General features: G+C 54.0%; 2 protein-coding genes across 2 annotated transcripts in view; both read right to left on the reverse strand.

The window, feature by feature from the left end:
• The window catches only part of LOC144720522 (PH and SEC7 domain-containing protein 1-like), a 35904-nt gene extending 35195 nt beyond the window's left edge, over positions 1-709 (reverse strand). Inside the window, exons 1-2 of the mRNA XM_078597301.1 lie at positions 598-709; positions 233-313 (exon numbers count right to left, since the gene is read on the reverse strand). The gene's annotated coding sequence lies outside the window, so the exon portion shown is untranslated. The remainder of the gene's footprint in view (positions 1-232; positions 314-597) is intronic.
• Positions 229-16869, reverse strand: LOC144720754 (uncharacterized). Its single transcript, XM_078597777.1, has 6 exons — positions 15897-16869; positions 9026-9137; positions 6651-7074; positions 5358-5786; positions 598-849; positions 229-313 (listed from the first exon to the last, which is right to left on the reverse strand). The coding sequence occupies exons 1-6, from the start codon at positions 16734-16736 to the stop codon at positions 229-231; spliced, it is 2142 nt and encodes a 713-aa protein (XP_078453903.1). The 5' UTR covers positions 16737-16869.
• Between the last annotated feature and the right edge of the window lie 2306 nt (positions 16870-19175).

Genomic DNA, 19175 nt, shown 5'->3' on the forward strand with positions numbered 1-19175 from the left:
AGGGAGAGACAGAGGGAGAGGAGAGGGGAGAATGCGTGGGGGGGAGAGAGCACGGGGAGGTGTGTGGGGGATGGAAGAAGCGAGTGGCGAGGGAGCAGGGGAGGGAGAGAGGCAGCAGTAAGGGAGGAGGAGTGAGAAGGAAGCAGTACCCTCCTGAAAAATAGTCTTGAGACTCAGCAGAAGTTTCCCAACAAAATGACAATGTTGTTGTTGTCGTGACTACTGCACTCACCTCAGCGCTTGGTCCAGAGTGAGTCCCGTGAAGTCAAAGAACCGCAAATACTCCTCGGCCACGAGACGAGACGACTCGTTGCTGAGGGGCACGCGCGCACCGAGACACGGGCACACGCGTACTGTACCGTGTGCGCAATCGGCGACACATCCTCACGTGCAAGCGAGTGCTCTCTGAAGAGCGAAACTCTGAAACCACAATCGCATCGGAATCAACGCTCACATCGGGACCAACGCTCATTTCGGGACCAACCCTCGCATCGGGACCAACCCTCACATCGGAGTCAACGCTCACATCGGGACCAACCCTCGCAAGAAAACGGTGAGTGAAGGGCTGAGCCCCGCGCCCCTCCGCGCCGCACTCACTTCTTGCCCAGGTGTTTGGCGACGTCGGAGCGCCGCACTCCTTCCAGGTGGAAGAGTTTGGCTGCGAGGCGACGTGCGGCCTGGGTGGGCGACCCGCGCGAGTCCTCGGGGCCCCCCGGGCCCCCGGCGCCCCCCCCCTCGCCCGCCCCGGCGCCGTTGGCCAGCGCCCCCGGGGCCTCCAGCTCGGCGGCCGCGACGTCGCCTCCCTCGACCCGCTCCAGGATCGCGTGGAGGTCGCGCAGCTTGCCAGGACTGCGGGGGGGGGGGGGGGGGGGTGCGTGGGTTAAGTGTGCGAGTGGCTGGGTGACTTGTGGGTGTGTGTGGGTTAAGTGTGGATGGGTGTGTGTGGGTGAAGTGTGCGAGTGGCTGGGTGACTTGTGTGTGTGTGTGGGTAGAGAGATGTGTGTGTACGCATGTGTGGAGCGGTGCAAAGGCGTAGCTAGGGGGGGGCAGGGGGGTACATATGTCCCCGGGCGCCAAGGTAAAGGGGCGCCAAAATGAGGCTTACAACGTTACATTATAACTTATTGCGGCGGGCGCGGCAGCCTGAAACTACTGCACAAATCTACACCTCAACCTAAAAGTTTATATATCCCGCCACACACAGCCTACATTATATGTAATTACATTTTGGTACGCGCGTCTATTAAGAACTTACATGGAAGAACGTCCCAAACAACAGACAGGCGCAGTCTTTCAGCCTTAGTCACTGGCCTGTTTTTTGGTGGCGGAAACTACGACGGCCTGAAACACGCTGGAATGCACGATCAGAAGCTGTTAAAGCTATCTATGAAGGACTGGATGAACTAGTAGGGCTGCTAGTCAAATTATCGGAGGACGTAACTATGACGCCTGAAACCAGTAGTGATGCAGAACAGTTACAGGCATGCGTATTAAATTTTAACTTCATAGTTTTATTACATTTCGGGAATGTCATTCTTGGAAAAATTGATCGTGTTCAGAAGCGCTTACAGGATCCTACTATGAATTTCAAGGAAGCAGCAACTGATCTTGAATCTTTGGAGCATGAATTTGTCAAGCTTCGTGATGATTTGAGCCAAGTTGCTGTAGAAAACGCCAAAACAAGATGCACAGCCTGGGGGATCGATGTGGACAAGAATTGGGTGACGTCGGAAGATGCCAGGAGAACTGGCAAAAGATGCAGGACTTTCAGCAGAAGAAGAAATTGTGCGCGTTATGAAGAGCGTATTTTATCGACTTCAACAGGAGATGTCAACACGGGTTTTACGACTAAAAGACCTGAACACAAAATTTGGATTTCTGCTGGACGTCAAAACTCTTCTATCCGACACAGATGTCGATGCAATTCGTCGAAATTGCACAGATTTTGGAAATTTCTATGACACCGACATCAATGGCCACTAACTTTTCACAGAAATTGAAGATTGCAAAATGCTGCTCAGTAACCGGAATGAAGTTCTACCAGAAACTCCTTTGGATCTTCTTGGTTTTATTGTGTTTTATGAAGACGACATATTTCCGAATTTGCAAATTTCACTGCAAATTGTATTAACAATGGCAGTTTCAATTGCAAGCTGTGAGCGGTCGTTCAACAAATTGAAACTTATTTTGTCGTATTTGCGGCTTCAATGGGACAAGATCGTCTCAGCGATCTTGCTCTTCTTAGTGTTGAAAGAGAAACATTGGAAAAAACAGATTTTTATTACGTGATTGACCAGTTTGCGACAGTGAAATCGAGAAAAAATCATCTTTTGTAGACTATGTCAACCAGTCTACGACAGTGACTGAGTGAGCCATGTAATATAATTTCTATAAATTTGCTCCTTTAAATACAATGTTTCATTAAAATTTTAATTGTTATTCCTTATTCGAGGTAATAGGAAAATGTGAATAAACGGGGGGGGGGGGGGGCGCCAATTTTATAGTTCGTCCCCGTGCGCAAAATATCCTAGCTACGCCTCTGGAGCGGTGGTATAGTGGTGACCGCACTGCGCTACGAACCAGCGACCCGAGTCCGATTGCAGCTCACAGCCAACATCGGTGACAAATATTTGAACCGGTCTGAGACTTCCCCCTAGGGCGACTCAGCCATAAATGAGTACCCGCTTGCGGTGTGTAAACATCAGCATTGTGAGGAGACAAAGGCGGTCGGGCATGGTACTGGCCACCTACCCTGTCTCGCGTGGTGTCGCGACCTTCAGAGTTCTTGCTGCTCACAGTACCTGCCTCAACGGTGTGTTAAAGGCGATAGGGGATGGGGATCCTTGCCTTTGATTGGGCGATGTGTGTGGGGGTCTGCATATGTGCGAGTGTGTGAGGATGCGTAGACGTTTGTCTACATTTGTTTACATATGTATACGAATGTGTGTGGGGGTGTGGGAATATGCGTGTGTGGGTGAGTGAGTGGGAGGGTGTCTGTGTGTGTGCGCGTTTGATCGTGTGTGCGTGTGCGTCAAAGTGTGTGCGCGTGTGCATGTGGGTGGTCCACACGTAATCGTTTGCAGACGACAACGATGACTATAATGACGGTGAGAATGATGATATACAAAGTACGACGTTGACGATAATAAAGAGCTGGCGTGGTGGGGAGCGTGGGAGGCGTTGTTGAGAGATCAGAGCGAGTGATGCTGAAGCGGCGCTCCCCGCTGGCGGCCCCCCCCCCCCCCCGCGGGGTTTGGAGTCAGAAGACAGAATCCGGACAAACGCGACAGCACAGCATGCGGTGATGCGACGGCGTTCCCGTCGCTTGAGAGCTACATCCCTTCACATCCCTTCATCAAGCACGAAACACACTGTGGGCAGAAGGCATTCCCATGTGCCATGAATAAGGGACATTTCCCGAAACGTCGCCTATTGTGTTTCCTTTAAAGGCCACAGTATCGCCTCAAACGACTGTGTTGAATGTCTGTGTGTGTCTCGAGGGTAATTGTGTTGGTCGTACTCGACCAGGCTGGAATCATCGATCCTCACTCACCCGCTCGTGGACGGCTCTAGACCCCAACACCAGACAACGCAGCAGCAGCAGCAGCATTTGTTTAAGAGGCCGGACTCTGCTGACGAGGCCCAGAAAGCCGAAGCCGGTGCAGGGTTTGGCTTGCTTCATCAAACGCTGTTATACAACATTCGTCGAGAAGGACGAATGGCTGACGAACTCAGAGCCGTCCCCAGGTCCCAGCGCAGTGGTCAGCGCAATGTGCTGGGAACCCCGTGACCCGGGCTCTGTTATACGCCACGGCTAGCATCAGTGGCGAGCGATATCTGAACCATCTCTGGGGACCTCCTCCACACCGAGGAGCGCGGTGAAGTATGGACAAACAACAACCGCCCCGGGATGGGCACGGCGTGGGAAGGCCTTCATCATCCAGTGCTGGGTCGATAACGAGATTATGTTGCGACGTTGCTGCTGCTGCTGCTGCTGCGTTGGGCAGTGGTGCACAAGCACAAATAAAAACACACACTCAAGACATCCTCAAATAACACCGTGGCGGCCTTCACAAGACAAGAATACAACAGGCGACGTGTTGGGCAATGGTCCTTAAGCATTGCACATAAAACTCGACCTCTGTGGCCTCTTGATGCGCTGTGAGGAAGGGTCGTTGCCCGAAACGTCGCCAATTATATACTTGTTCGTTTTAAGGCCACAGTGCGAGTGACGAAAATGTGTTGATTGATGTTGTTATTTGGATTGATGGAGGGCTGCCACTTGTTTCTGTGTTTAAATTGAGAGCATTGATCGCGAGGCTGCGGCTACTGCAGCATCTCCGAAGGCTTTGTGGGATTCCAGGAAGCAACCCAAATTCTATTTCCAAAGACAAAACTCCCCCGTATAGCCTAAAGCGATTGTCGAGGCAAGTGCTGAAAGTGAAGACGTAGCCATTAAGGCCGGAACAATGCTACCACGTGGTGTAAGCCTTGCAAGCACGTCTTTGTCACCGTGAGGCCTGGCGTTTACACACCGCATCTGCTGCTGAGTGTAAGGCTGAGTCGACGTAGAGGGGTCGGGGGGCGGGATAAGTTAAAATACCACTTGCCATTGTGATGTTAATCTTGGCTGTAATCGAACTGAAGTCACTTGATTTGTAATGCAGTGAGCTAACCCAATGTACCACCGCCCCCAACTCAAACACGCCGCACAGATACACAAGGACAAAGATCTCTCGTATAGCCTTCACAGACTTTTGGGGCAAGTGCTGTTAGCGAGCACCTGTGAAGGCTGGCACGTTACACGAGGGGGTGGGTGCACAGTACCACGCCCGACCGCCTTTGTCTCCCCAGTGGCGATGTTAACACACCGCACCAGGTACTCATTTGAGGCAGAGTCAACCTAGGGGAGGGCCCAAGATCAGTTCAGATAAACGTCACTGGTGTTGTCCGTGAGCGGGAATCGAATTCGGGTCGCCAGGTTCGTAGTGCAGCGCGCTAACCATTACGCTATTCCTCCCATTAGATAGATACACAGACACGTGGGCACACACACTTGCACGCATGCCCCACACACAGATACACACACACACACAGATACACACACACACACAGATACACACACACACACACACGCACAAATGCGCACGTATAAACACAGCGACATAGACAAGGGCACGGGCATAAACAAACCCGTACCACCACCACCACCACCACAACAACACAAACGACTCAACCCATCGACTCTCGCTCTCACGCACGCACTCGACGCGCGCATCGCGCACTTAAACATTCGGTGTCAATCAACACCGAACGAATCTACCAATCGTCCCCCCCCCCGATGGTCCCCACAGCACCTGCAGGGCGTGCTCCCGGCCCCGCGCTTGGCCGCTCCTCGGGACCCCCCCTCCGCTCCTCCGTCGCCGTACGCCCCGTTACACGCGGCCGCCCCGCCATCGCCGCTCCCCGCCGCCGCCGCCGAGGCCCCCGCCCGCGAGCCATGGCCGCTCGTAGCCGGCGGCCCAGGGGCCGCCCAAGCCGCGGCCCCCGCGGGACCCGCGCGGGGGAAGCCCGCGGCGCGGCGCGTGGATGGCGGCGACGTGAAGCTGTCGAGGGAGCTGAGGCTGAGGCACGAGGCGGCGCGGTTCCGCTGCGCCTCCACGATCTCCTCGAAGTCGCGGCTGAAGGCGTCCTGCAGCGAGGCGAGGCTTGCGCGGCCCGGGGACGCGGCGGCAGCAAACGCCGCCGCCGCCGTAGGGCGAGCGGCCTCGCCGCGCGGCGGCAGCCTGGGGGGGGGGGGGGGGGCGGGGAGGGTAACGCAGGCGAGAGGGCGGCAGCGTCAGCCGAAACGTCGCTGTTGGAAACTGCCACGGGATGTCCTCGGCCGAATCTGAGGTCCTTGTGAGGATGCCCCCTCCCTCGTGAGCACCCCCTTGGATCTGAAGCCCGTGGAACCCTGCCCCACCTTGCCAAGCCCTCAATCCCTGGAGGGTGAAGAGGGGTCACGAGACAATAACACGTGCTGACCTCAAGATCCTGTCACGTGATTTCGCGTTGATCGATCGGGTAAACGGCAGCTGGGTGGCATTTAAACGGCTCAACTCTTATTCAAGCAACTTTCCAAAAAGCCCTGCCAATATAACCAGTCAGGGTTGTTCTTCTCTCACACACGGTGATGCACTGCTCGCTCCAAGAATCGCCTTCATGGGAATGTACCCCTCTCGTGACATGAATGTCACATCACAATTGGAAACCCATCTGTTTCCATCTGTACGAGGATTCAGCATGGCCCCCGCGCGCAATGTGTGGTGCTCCGGTGTCCTCCCCACGTATATAATATACACTCATCAGTCATTGTCTGGGAACATCTTACAAATATGAACCCTGCCACTCAGCGTGGCTCTCCTGGATAGAGGTAATTATTAGTATTACGACTACGATTATAGACACGATTTCCTCTCCCTCACCTGATGTTTGACTTTCTCAGGAATGCAGATTTAAAAACAAACATTTATGGAATGCTCAAGCAGTTTGGCTGAAGCCCTTGCTACCCATCCATGTCCACGCTACGTACCCCTGTCCACGCTACGTACCCATGTCCTCTCTACGTACCCCGGTCCGTGCTACGTACCCCTGTCCACGCTACGTACCCCGGTCCTCCGCCGTTAAAGAGTGCTTGCTCCACGAACGAATCATCATCATCGTCGTCGTCGTCTTCATCCTCGTCGTCACCGCCGCTCCGCCCCATCCGCGCCCTCGTCACCTCACTCCGCGCCTTCCTCTGGGCCCCGCTGGCGGCGGTGGCGGCAGGGAAAGTTTTGCTCGGTTTTATTTTGTCCGGGTTCCTCGCCGGGTTCCCGACTCCGTTGCTGGGGATTCTGGATCCTGCCGCTGCTGCCAGGGCTCTGTGGTTTCCACCATCGTCGTCGTCGTCACTGCTGCTGCCGCTGCCGCTGCTGCTGCTGCTACCGCCGCTGTTGCGGCTGTTGTTGCTGCGGTTGGCTCTGGCTCCTCCTCCGTCCATCACCCGTGCTGTCGCCATGGCAACGTCACCATGACGACCCGGAGGAGAGGCTGAGGAATGTGACAACGAATTTGCGTCGTTCGAGAGAGAGGAGAGGTCGAGAGGATGGAGAGAGCTCCGTGTTTGGAGAGGTGAGGCTGGGTGAGACTCAGAGGTCAGAGGTCATAGGCAGCTGATCTACTGTGAATGAGCCCAGTCCTCAAGATTAGCGAGTTGGTGGTTTTGGCCAGGTCACCAATGACTATGATAGAGACCCTTAGACACTCGTATAGACATCGACATATACGTAGACACACACTTACAACAGATAAACCGTGGACTGACACGGAAACCCATAGACTTACGCAAAGACGCATATACACACATAGGCTGGCTTGTGATTAAACCGAGTGGTCACTGATGACTACACGAAACGAATCAAGATAATCTTCTTGGTTCTTCCTGCAGTCACGAAAGCTTTAAATCGAAATTTTGAATCAAGATAAGTTAGGTTGTTTTACCTTAAATTTGCTTCATTCAATTCAAATGCCGTGCCATGGCTATGTCTCTGTGGTGCAAAGGGGGCCCTCTATTGGTTAAAAATCAGTCACGGAGCGGAACCTGCTGTGGAGGGGAATGGATCTATTGAGGTTAAAACAGGAAATGAAAGTGCGAGTCGAAGTGAACTGCGAAACACAGAAGCTCGTCTCTTATAGAGGCCTCACCCCCTCCTCCGGACCCTGCCCCACACGCCCGTAATCTCGCGCTGTGGATGCAGCAGCGAGGGTTGGCGGAAACCTCAGGAAGGCGCCATACCCTGGCTCGCCAGAAGATGGCGGTACAGCAACGTGCCGACTCATCTCCATCTGTCCCTTCTGCACGGGGATAGAGTCTCGCCCCTCTCACACACGTGGCTGTTGGTCCGGGTGCTCCGGTTTCCTCCCACATGTATGAATACTCACTAATTGGCTGGAAAAGTCGTAATATATAGAGGGCCGCAAAACTTTGGCAATTGTGGGTAGTGCCGGCTCGCCTGGTTGCAACCTTTCAGCTTTGTCTGTGCTTCCTCGGTGATTGTGAGATGCAGTTTGCATAAACAATGCTCACGCTGCACATTATACAACGGGACACATCATTACAAGCGGCCCAACCCTCGCTGCCACACACTCCCAACAATGGCAGCATTGTTTACATTGTTCACATTAAAATGACACTCATACTTGCCTGCAATAGACACTCACACTTGCCTGCAATAGACACTCACACTTGCCTGCAATAGACACTCACACTTGCCTGCAATAGACACTCACACTTGCCTGCAGAATCAAAATGCGAACCGTAACGCACACCTCTTCTAGACGCGTGCATTTCCGGGTTGCACCGCGTTTTGTTCGTCAAGTTGTCCGACGTTTCGGTCCACGGTGCTGATGGAACTTATCGGAGAAACTCACTTAACTTCCTAAATAAGGTTCCAACACGTTGGGTGAAACGTCGGACATCGTGTCGGACAACGGACGCGTGGTATAATCCAATCTAAATGTATATTTACATAGAGCGCCTGCTTCACACAAGGCGCTTGACATGGCTTACTGAACGATGACCGAATGGGATGATGTAGATGGCAGGCGCGTGCTACAAGGATTAAGGAACGAGTGACAGAGAGAGCGGGGTAATGAGGGATCACAAACGGGCTAGAGGGGCGGGACGGGAAGGAGTGGAGGGGCGAGGGGAGTGAAGAGGGAGAGAATGGGCACTGGAGAAGAGGCGAGGCTTTGAGAGAGGGACGGGAGGAGGTGGAGGAGGCGACTGCTGCGTGTACAGGCGACGTTGGTTCCACCACGGGAATCGCCGAACAGCAGCAGCAGCAGCGCGACGGTGAATACCAACACAGTCAGAATGTCACGGCGCCTTCCATTGAGCCCTCCGGAGTCCAGGGCCCTGGGTATGTGTCCCGGGTGCACCCCGAGCCTGACCCATCCCTGCCCTGCCCCACGCTGCCCTGCCTGGCCGTGCGCCCCGTACCGTGCGTCTCCGGCTGGGAGCTGCCGAAGAAGAAGTCGTGTCTGGCCTGGGCGAGTCGCGACGCGCGGGGAGACGGATCGGAGTGCGGCGGCGGCGAGAATCGCTCCGTCTGCTGCACGGGGGGAGGGGGGGCAAGAGGTGCGGGCAGGTGGGAGGTTGCAGGATTCGAATGTCGAGGCTTTATAGGACCGAGTGGTTCGCGCGTTGTACAATCCCCCCCACCCCCACCCCAGGCATCTGAGTTCGATTTCCGATATGGGAAATGCATAATGTGTCGGGTTGTGTGTTCACGCGTGTGTCTGTGTATTTGTGTGCGAGGAGCGGTCGTCTAGCGGATAGCCCTGCACTACGACCCGTCGACCCGAGTTCGATTCCAGCTCACGACCAATCACAGCAGGGATTATTTGACCCACTCCTGGGCCTCGCCTACCTCGTGTGCGGCCCCAGCCTTCACGGGCGCTCGCGTGGAGCCTTAGCAGCCCGTGAAGGCTGTGCAGGGCGACTTGTCGCTGTGTGCACAGTGGGGGGCGGTGGTGTCGCGTGTGGAAGTTGGGTCACCCCAGCCCCCCACGGGCCGCACAGCACGAGGAGGCCTTCAGCCCGCAGTAGATTGGCACGGGACTGTAAATTACCGTGATTATCATTCTCTATCTCTCTCCATCTCTTTATCAAACCGTCAATATTCGTCTAATTGTCCAATGCTCGACTCCCCACGCGCCACCCCCTCCCTCCTCTCCGCCCCCCACAGTCCCAGGCCCGCTGTGTCGCTAACGCCTCGTCATTATTTCCGCCCACGAGAGAGATAATTGCCCCCTCCCTACCTCCCCAATGTTTATGGAACGGCTCGGATTGCCTCGAGTCGAGGAACGGGTTTAACCGCGATGTGCGCGTGAAACTTGATCAGCTGACGGTGTTGATGAATCTACAGGTGTGGGGGGGGGGTCTCTGCCCCCCTCTCTCGCTGCCTCCTTCCCAATGAAGCGCAGCGACCGCCCACCTCCTCTCCCACTTGACCCGCGCGCTGCCCTCCCCGCCCCCCCAGCCAGATCTTTGGGGTGGCTTGGGAAGTATTAAAGGTCAAGAGGTTATTTATAAGGGCATCAGCAACATTACAAGCGAAAGATGGGGGCCCACTTGGTCCATCTGGCTCGTGCCGTGGTTACATTCTGGAATCGCTCACGCAGGCGTCCCTTGAAGAACCCCGACGAATCAGCTTCCATGAATCACGCGCGTGCGGCTCCCACCATGCCTCCCAGCCGGCCTCGGTCCTCATGTTGTCTTGTGATTGTTGTTGTTTGATTTGCATCCCACTGGGATTTTTGCACATTTTTGTGTACGGTGCTTTTTCTGCAATATTTTACTGTCTTTTCTTGGATTTTCTGTTTGCACTCAGTCACATATTCACTTTAAGATGTTTTTGTTTTTTGTTTGTTGCGGTTGCACCCGATTCAAGAGCCGAATGGCTCACAGGGCTATACCTAATAAATGAACTTGAACTTGATGTTTCATCACGGACACTGTCATTCATGCCACCACTCGCTCAGTCACTCACTCCTCGCCATCGCGCTTCCTTCGTGGTGACCAGTACAGCAACGTGTGTGCAGCCGAGGCCTGTGGCTTCCGTGGCTCTTCCTAGAGCCCCATGCCACCCATGGATGTATCTACGATACACGTGTAGTTGATGACAAGGAGTTGACAGCAGGTAGTTGATAGAAAGTTAGCCGCGTTGGCTACCGTGGCGGTGTCGTTCCTATAGCTCCGGGCTATCGAGAAGGAAGGTGCTGCTGTGTCACACGGACACAGTCGGCAGTCGTTCCACAGGACAGGGCGATGTTGCTCCGTGTGTAGTCATCCCAACTGAGCGATTTGCGGTGCGATGTTTTCTAATTTGGCAAATGTGGCCCACGGTGTCGGCACGCAACGGCCGACTCGATTCGAACGACATCGGGGGCCTGTAACGTCCACTGGGAGTGCAGCACGCGTCGCGTGGCGATATTCATTCAGACACCCCCAGCAATGCAAACTCTGTGGGTCTTTCGGTGAAGTCACGGAGATAGGTTCAAAGAAAATAAATAAAACTACGACGTTTCCTGCCGACGACCGCTTGTGTTGCGATCGAAACGTAGTTTTTGTTATTTTCTTTGAACCTATCTACGCGACTTTACCGAAAGACCCAAAAAATATGAATTCCTGCAGTCACGAAAGCTTTAAGTCAAGATTTACCCTCAGTAATAACCAGGGCGGCATTCCGGATTCGAACCGCGAGCCTCTGCGACAAGCGGGGAACACTTGTTCAGTGCCACCGCCCACAAATTCAGGAGTCAATTTATAAAACATATTCCGTGTTTTATAAAACATATTCCGTGTTTTATGAAACATATTCCGCTAGCGTGTGTCTTTGTCGACTGTCGGGACACGTTCTGACACGACGCACGAGGTAGGTGGCTGTGTGGCCAACACCACATCCTGCCGCCTTTACCCCCCCCCCCCCCATGCTGATGTCAACACACCGCACTCCACACTCATTTTAGGCTGAGTCGACCAAGAGCAGGCGGTCCAGGACCGGTTCAGATATCACGCGCTATTGATGGTAATATAACTCATGTGGCCGGGTTAGTACACTGGCTCTGTGCGCTAACCACTGTCCCACCTGCTCATATACACACATACATAGGATAACAAAAACAAAGATCCCCTTTTTAGCCTCGAACAGACTGTTGGGGCAAGTGCTGCTAGCGAGCGCCTGCGAAGGCCGGCGCGGCGCACGAGGTGGATGGCCAACGCCACGCCCAGCCGCCTTTCTCTCCCCAGTGCTGATGGTACACGCTGCACCAGGTACTCATTTAAGGCTGAGTCGACCTAGGCTAGGGGGTGAGGCCCAAGACCGGTTCAAATATTCGCCACGGTTATTGATCGTCAGTAGGATTCGAACTCTGGTCACTGTGTTCTTTGCGAAGAGCGCTAAACATTACACCACCACTCTCCACGACACACGTGTGTATACATACACACACACAACCCGCACTCACCAGAGGGGTGAAGTATGGTCAAACTACTCTTACGATCGACATGGTGCGTAGGACGGCCTTAATCCATGCAGCAGCTGATTGACAAAGGAGCTGTACATTATTTTATATTATTCTGATTGCTCATTAATGACACAACACACACGTACACAATATCCCACGAATCCAATTCTATCTCGAGAGAACCAGAAATGCAAGTTCTGCTCGCGTCTCAAAAATACAAATATTCGCTGGCGTGCACACACACACGGGCACACACACACACACACACGGGCACACACACACACACACACGGGCACACACACACACACGGGCACACACACACACGGGCACATTACACACACGGGCACACACACACACACGGGCACACACACACACGGGCACATTACACACACGGGCACACACACACGGGCACACACACACACACGGGCACACACACACACGGGCACATTGCACACAACACACTTCACAGTGATACATTTACAGAAAGAGGTGAACACACGCTCACGACCAATACGAGTGGCTAATATTTGAATCAGTCTTGGGCCTCCCTTAGGTCGACCTAGCCTCAAATGAGTGTCTGGTGCGATGTGTAAACATCGCCACTCGAGACAAAGTCGGCCGGAGGTGGTGCTGGCCACCGACCCCCTCTCGTCCTTAACGAGTGCTCGCCACCAGTATTAGCCCTAACAGTCTGTTAAGGCTGCAGGTAACAAATGTGTATTTGTGTGGTTGTATCTGTGTCTATGGTGTGTGTCGAAAGTGTGTGTGTTCGTGCGTCTGTGTACGTGTGCATATGTCTGTGTCTGTGCGCTGTACACCCGCTGTTCAAACAATCGACCGATGTCTCCCAGGAGTGCCGTCCAACTTACCTGGCTTCTGACAACAACAACAACAACAACGACGACCCAGTTGGACTCCAGGTGCGGCAGCAGGGTAGCCACAAACAGGCGAACGAAGTGCGTGAGTGAGTGAGTGAGCGAGCGGTCAGGCGAGAGACGCTGCTGCCCGCCCAACAGAGACGGCTCGACCGCTTCTACCTCGTCTCCTTTCCACCCTCACCTCCTCCTCCTCCTGCTCCCCTCCACACCCTCACGTCGCCGTCGCCACCCCCCCCACCCCTCCCCCACCCCGTGGCAGCGGCAGCCTCCCTCTCACAACCCGGATCCTGCAGCCTCTTGGCGTCTGGTCGTCCGCGTGTCTCCCTCCGTCCCTCCACTCTCCACCCCTGCCCCCCCTCTCCTTTCTTCCCAGAGACCCCCTAAGTCCTCGTATCCCCAGAGCCAATACCTCCCCCACCTCCACCCCCCGTATTTCCCACTCAAGCGATCCCTCTGTCTCTGCGTCCCCGTGTCCCCCACCGGTGACCCCGATAGCTCCATGCCCCCCCCCCAACCCTGTTCTGGGGTCCCCGTGTTCCCTCGGCGTGTGAATGTGGAGGTGGTGGAGAGCGACGCGCCGTGGCGTCTGTGTTTGTCTCGCGTGCGCAAACCTACAGGACGCATGCGATAGGCCACGTACGCACGCACATACACGAGGTCTCTACCTGATACGTGCACAGGACACGTAGACATACACGTACTCACATACCGAGTTGCACGATTAATACACGCTGCGCAAATCACAGGCATATACATTCATAAACTATATAAAGACCTTATTATTTGGTTCTTTCGGTTAAGTCACGTCTAAAGATAAAATAATAAATTAAATTAAATAATAGAATACGACGTTTCGATTGCAACACAAGCAATCGTCATCAGGTATAATGAAATAGCGTCGTATTCTATTATTTAATTTAATTTATTATTTTATCTTTAGACGTGACTTAACCGAAAGAACCAAATAATAATTCCTGCAGTCACGAAAGTTCTAAAATTAAGATTGAACCACTTCTACGGGGAAGTTTTAAGCTTATCTTTTTTCTCTCTCTCTGGCGACTTGTTTCTCTGCCTGTGTCCTCTTTAGAATGTTCACACTTAAATTCTAACTTAGCAATCTTTGAAATACGTAATCAACCAGGCTATGCGTTAATTGTGTGTTGACCGACCCTCTGTGTTGTATTACATTACATTTCGATATTTTACTAGGTTATTTAATTTTAGTGTGTCCTCCTGATTTTCAGGCTTACTTGCCGTGCAGCACCACGTCTGTTGACCACTCATTGATATGCTATTTTTTTCTCTAACCCCTCTCCCTCTCTCTGCCTCCGCCCCCCCCTCTGTCTATTTAAGGCCACCCCACAGAGACGATCACCCCTCTCTGTTACCTGTGTTGCTCCCGCTATGTATCTTGGTGATATCTGTCTGCTAATATGTCTGTCTATAGTTTTCTGGTTAGATTTTATGTCGCTATTTCATTATACCTGATGATGATTGCTTGTGTTGCAATCGAAACGTCGTATTCTATTATTTAATTTAATTTATTATTTTATCTTTAGACGTGACTTAACCGAAAGAACCAAATAATAATTCCTGCAGTCACGAAAGTTCTAAAATTAAGATTTATATATAAAGACCCCCCGTGTCGGCTTCAATAGAATTGAGGAAAGTGAGACGAAAGTTTCGTTGCTCCAGGAAGTATATCCAGTTGAGGCTGAGTCGACCTAGCAGGGGCTCGGGGACCGGTTCAGATAATCGTCACTGGTGGTGGCCGTGACCGGGAACCGAACTCGGGTCGCCGGGTTCGGAGCGCTGCACGCGAGCCGCTGCGCCCACCACTCCCCACACGATGTATGCAAATATATGCACCCACTCAGTCACGCACAGACAGCTCTTATTTGCAAGAGGGACGTGGGTCACAAATATGACAAAAGCGAAACAAATGAAGTACGGGAGTTGAAGCAACGAGCAATCTGGGAAAAAAGCACGTGCGTCGCGTGAGAATTTGCAAGCACTGCACAAAGTTTCACATCACTAGACGAAGAGTGAATTCGCTTCTCTCGCAGACCAGTGAAAGCCCCTCGCGTTAGGGAGCGGCCCCTGAAGCGGCTCACGGAGCGCTACCTCTGAGACCCAATCAAGCGACGTCTGTGGCCACGCAGCATCGGGCAGCACTCCCACGCCGACCACCCCGCGACAAAGAGCAATGCTTCTCCCTCACCGCTGTCACATTTACTGCATTCGAGCTCTGAGCTGACATTTGAACAAATTAAGTGCAGAACCAAATTAATGCAATGGATTTTGTTGTGTGTGTGCAGTCACAGATGACCGGTCAACTCGCTACGCTCGGGGACCTATGTTAACCACGCTGTCGTGTGCCGTCACTCAAACCCCACTCAGAACTCACCTTTTCAATATTCACGATAGACACCACATCTCTGGACTCATGGCTCAAATGCCATTGCCGTTTGTCCAGCGCCCTTACGATAGCTTGCCACGTTACGGCGCTATACACATCGTCGTCGTCATCATCATCGATGACTTCGCCTAAACACTCCTCCGCTAAAGCCTCTGTACACCAGCACCTCTGTTCCACTTTCCCGGACGGTGAATGTCCCCTGACAGCGGCGCTGCGCCGGTGAGCAGGCGGCACGCGCAGCCTGCCGAGTTCGTCACGTGGTCGGGAAGAACTGCGACTCGAGTGGAGAGCGCTGTCCCTGGGACCGAATCCGGACGACTTGTTCTCTGTTACTGGAAACATTTTATCGAACTAGGAACCACATCTTAAAGAAAGGTGGGTGGTGGGGACGTGGGGGTGGGGGGCAATAACCAGAGCCCAACCCTCGCATTATTAACCCCAGCTGTTGCCTTATCCCGATCCCTAACAATACCTCAAACGCCATCTCCGAACCCGCTACCCCGACGCCAAAGCAACGGGGTCTTGCCGATCACCGTCGCCCTTACCGTGGCCGAGTCGGACCGTGCCGGGCTGCTGCCCAGGGCGCCGCTGTCAGGTCGCCTGACCCCCCCCCGGGTCGCGCCCTCCTCCCCCTCCTCCTGCTCCGCTCCGCTCCCCGCGCGCAGCGACGCGGGTCGCGGCAGGCGCGAGACTCGCGCCGTGAAGGAGGCGAGGCGCTCCTCCCCGCGGACGCCCCACGGCCCCCCGCGCCCCTCGGGACTCGCGGGGGGAGGGGGCGACCCCAGGGAGACGACGGAAACTGCGGCGGAGTCCGGGGAGGAGACGGCCGAGCTCCGGGGCCCTCCGAGAGGGGTGACGACGGCGCGGCTCCGCTCCACGTAGCTGATGCTCACCACGGAGCAGGAGGACGAGGCGCTGGTGCCGGCGCGCTCCCGGTGTAAGGACTTCGTGGTGATGGTGGCGGTGGCTGCGGTGCTGCTGCTGCTGCTGCTGCGTGCGTCTCGCAACCGCCTGCCGCGACCCGACGGCGGCCACAAGCCGGACCCCGAAGCGGCGGTGTCGGCGGGGAGACGTAGGGGGCCCGGGGAGGATGAGCAGGAAGATACCGCGCGCTCCGCGGAGAGTCGCGGAGTCGGCCCGCTGCGCTCTCCTCCTCCTCCTGCTCCTCCTGCTGCTCCTCCTGCTGCTGCTGCTGCTCCCGCCGTCGCCTCCGCCGCCGCAGCGAAGGCGCTGCAGAGCTCCTCGAAGCGCGCGCGGTAGAAGGAGGAGGAAGCGGCGGAACCCCCCGAGAGGGGGGACGCGCCACCGCTGGGGGTACGTGGGGAGCGCGGGGGGCTCGGCGAGGCGGCGGGACCCCCCTCGAGAGGCAACGGGGAGTCGCTCATGGTCGCCCCCGTGCGGTCGCTTCCGACTTGAGGGCGAGCACGATGGGGGGCCGCGTCATCACGATGCCCATGCGACTCTTGCGCTCAAATTGTCGGCGGCGCTGCTGCAATCAAACGAGCAATCAATGAGCTACACGGCAGCGCTCGGCGAATGTGTAGAGACGTACAAAGCAGCGGCGTCGCGTGGTGGGCTTGGGTCCTGTTACTGGGAATGCCATGGGCTCACCACCGGTCCCATCTCTACTCCCCCCCCTCCTCGTAGCCCGCGGCCCCCACCTCCTCGTAGCCCGCGGCCTGGACCCCCCCGACCCAGGTGCAATTGCACCGCCCGCCTACACATTCGATATCCCACTAACTAATACCCCCTCCCCCATAGCCCGATTAGCCCATGAGCCAAGCAGGACGCGCTACGTCACCTGTCGGTTCCACCTGGGGGGGCAGGGCTGGGCAGGTTCCAGTTTATTCCTGTGGCCAATGAATGATGAGATAACCACGTGATGCGAGTGGGGGTGCCAAGTAATTGACTCCGATGAGCGGTAGACACGATTGTGTACAACTGAAGGTGCACTACCATAGGTGGTACAGACTTCTGGCCTGGCCCATGAACTAAACGCGGGCGAGGAGGGGGCTCAGGAGGGGTCGGGAGAGGGGAATGTGGAGGGTGGGGGCGGGGCTCTGCCCCCCCTTTCCCCCATGCCACAACACAGCAACAACACAACAACAACAACAACGTAACCGACAACAACATCAACAAGGGAATAAACAGCGTGAACAACAGCAATCACAAGGTCAAGATTATCAACAACGGACATCACAAACAAAAATATTAACATTATCAAGAAAACATCAACAACGAGAGAGATGATGACATCAACTTTAACAATGGTAGCAACATCAACAACATCATCATCATCGACATCACCCACACCAATTACTGGACATCTGTGAAAAGGAGCTTTATCGCTCATCGGATTCCTCCTACAGTTTAAATCACGTTTCTGATGCTGACAACCGCATCATCAAGGACGAGTGCAGGCACCATGACGGCCATGGACACTCGAAGGGGTCACCGCGCCGGTGAATGGCGTGAGCTCTCATCCACCTAATCCGTCACTCGTAATCCCACAACGTCCTCTTGATGCGGAAAGCAGGAGACACACCTTTTCACCCGCTGATGAACAATTAACATAATCATCTTCAGCAGTAGCATCATAGTTAGCATCAGCATCATCAGCAGCATCGTTATCATTATCAGTTTCTACAGCAGTAGCATATCATCAACAGCAGCATGAGCAGCAGCATTGTTATCACATTATCATCTGCTGCTGTTGCAATAGCATCAACAATACCATCAGCAGCAGCTTCATCATAATCATCAGATACTGCAGCAAGCAGAAGCATCGTCAGCAGCAGCTGCTAATGAGCAGCAGCTTCAACACAATTCTCAGACACTGCAGCAGATGTAATATGTATATCATCAACAGCAGCAGCATCAACAATAGCATCGTTATCATCATCTGTTGCAGCAGAAGCAATATCATCGTCAGCAGCAGCAACATCATAATCATCATCAGCAGCATCATTATCATTATCAGCTTCTGCAGCAGAAAAATCAATATCTTGAGAATCATCAGCATCATCAGCATTAGTTGTTGCAGTAGCAAAATCAATAGCATCAGCAGCAGCATCACCGTTATCAGCATCATCATCATCATCAGCTTCTGCAGCAGCATTGGCAATATCATCAGCAGTTGATTCATCATGATCATCATCAGCAGCAGCATCAACATCACAATGACAATGATGTATTTGTATCAAGCCGCCCTCCGATCCACCGGGGCGTATCAGAGCGGGGACACCTCTCGTCTCAACCAGGGCACCCCCAGTGGCAGATGTCCCAGTTGGGCACAGCGCGACTCATTCACTGACCTGAACACGTGGATTAGTGCGCCAGTCAGAGGGCCACAGTTGCTATGTCTGATCCCAACTGAGTAATACATCATCATCGTAAACATTATCAACAGCAACATCGTCATCGTACGGTGCGAAAGAAGTTCAACATACATAGTGTCATCATCAGCATCGTCATCATTAGCAGCAACTACGTCACCAGAAGCAGTCGTATCCTCATCATCAGCATCACCGCTACATTATACTATCACCAACAGAATCACCATCAATATCATTATCGGCAATGGCATCATCAGCAGCAGCAGCAGCATCCCACATACACATCATCAGCAGTAATCAGCAGCAAAATCGTCATCAACACCACCATCATCATCATCATCAACAACATCATCAACACCATCATCAACGCCACCACCACCATCATCATCAACACCACCATCAACACCATCATCATCAACACCACCATCAACACCATCATCATCAACACCATCATCAACACCATCATCAACACCATCATCATCATCATCA

This window comes from Lampetra planeri, chromosome 9 (genome assembly GCF_965212315.1).
Source record: "Lampetra planeri chromosome 9, kcLamPlan1.2.h2, whole genome shotgun sequence".
Lineage (NCBI taxonomy): Eukaryota > Metazoa > Chordata > Hyperoartia > Petromyzontiformes > Petromyzontidae > Lampetra > Lampetra planeri.

What these genes read in the sequence shown, in the direction of transcription:
- LOC144720754 (XM_078597777.1), bottom strand. Translation starts at nt 16,736, where the DNA reads ATGAGCGACTCCCCGTTGCCTCTCGAGGGGGGTCCCGCCGCCTCGCCG. An exon ending in GCCGGGAGCACGCCCTGCAG is followed by an intron (nt 850 to 5,357) that starts GTGCTGTGGGGA and finishes CCCCCCCCGCAG; the next exon opens with TCCTGGCAAGCTGCGCGACC. An exon ending in GCCAAACACCTGGGCAAGAA is followed by an intron (nt 314 to 597) that starts GTGAGTGCGGCG and finishes CGTGCCCCTCAG; the next exon opens with CAACGAGTCGTCTCGTCTCG.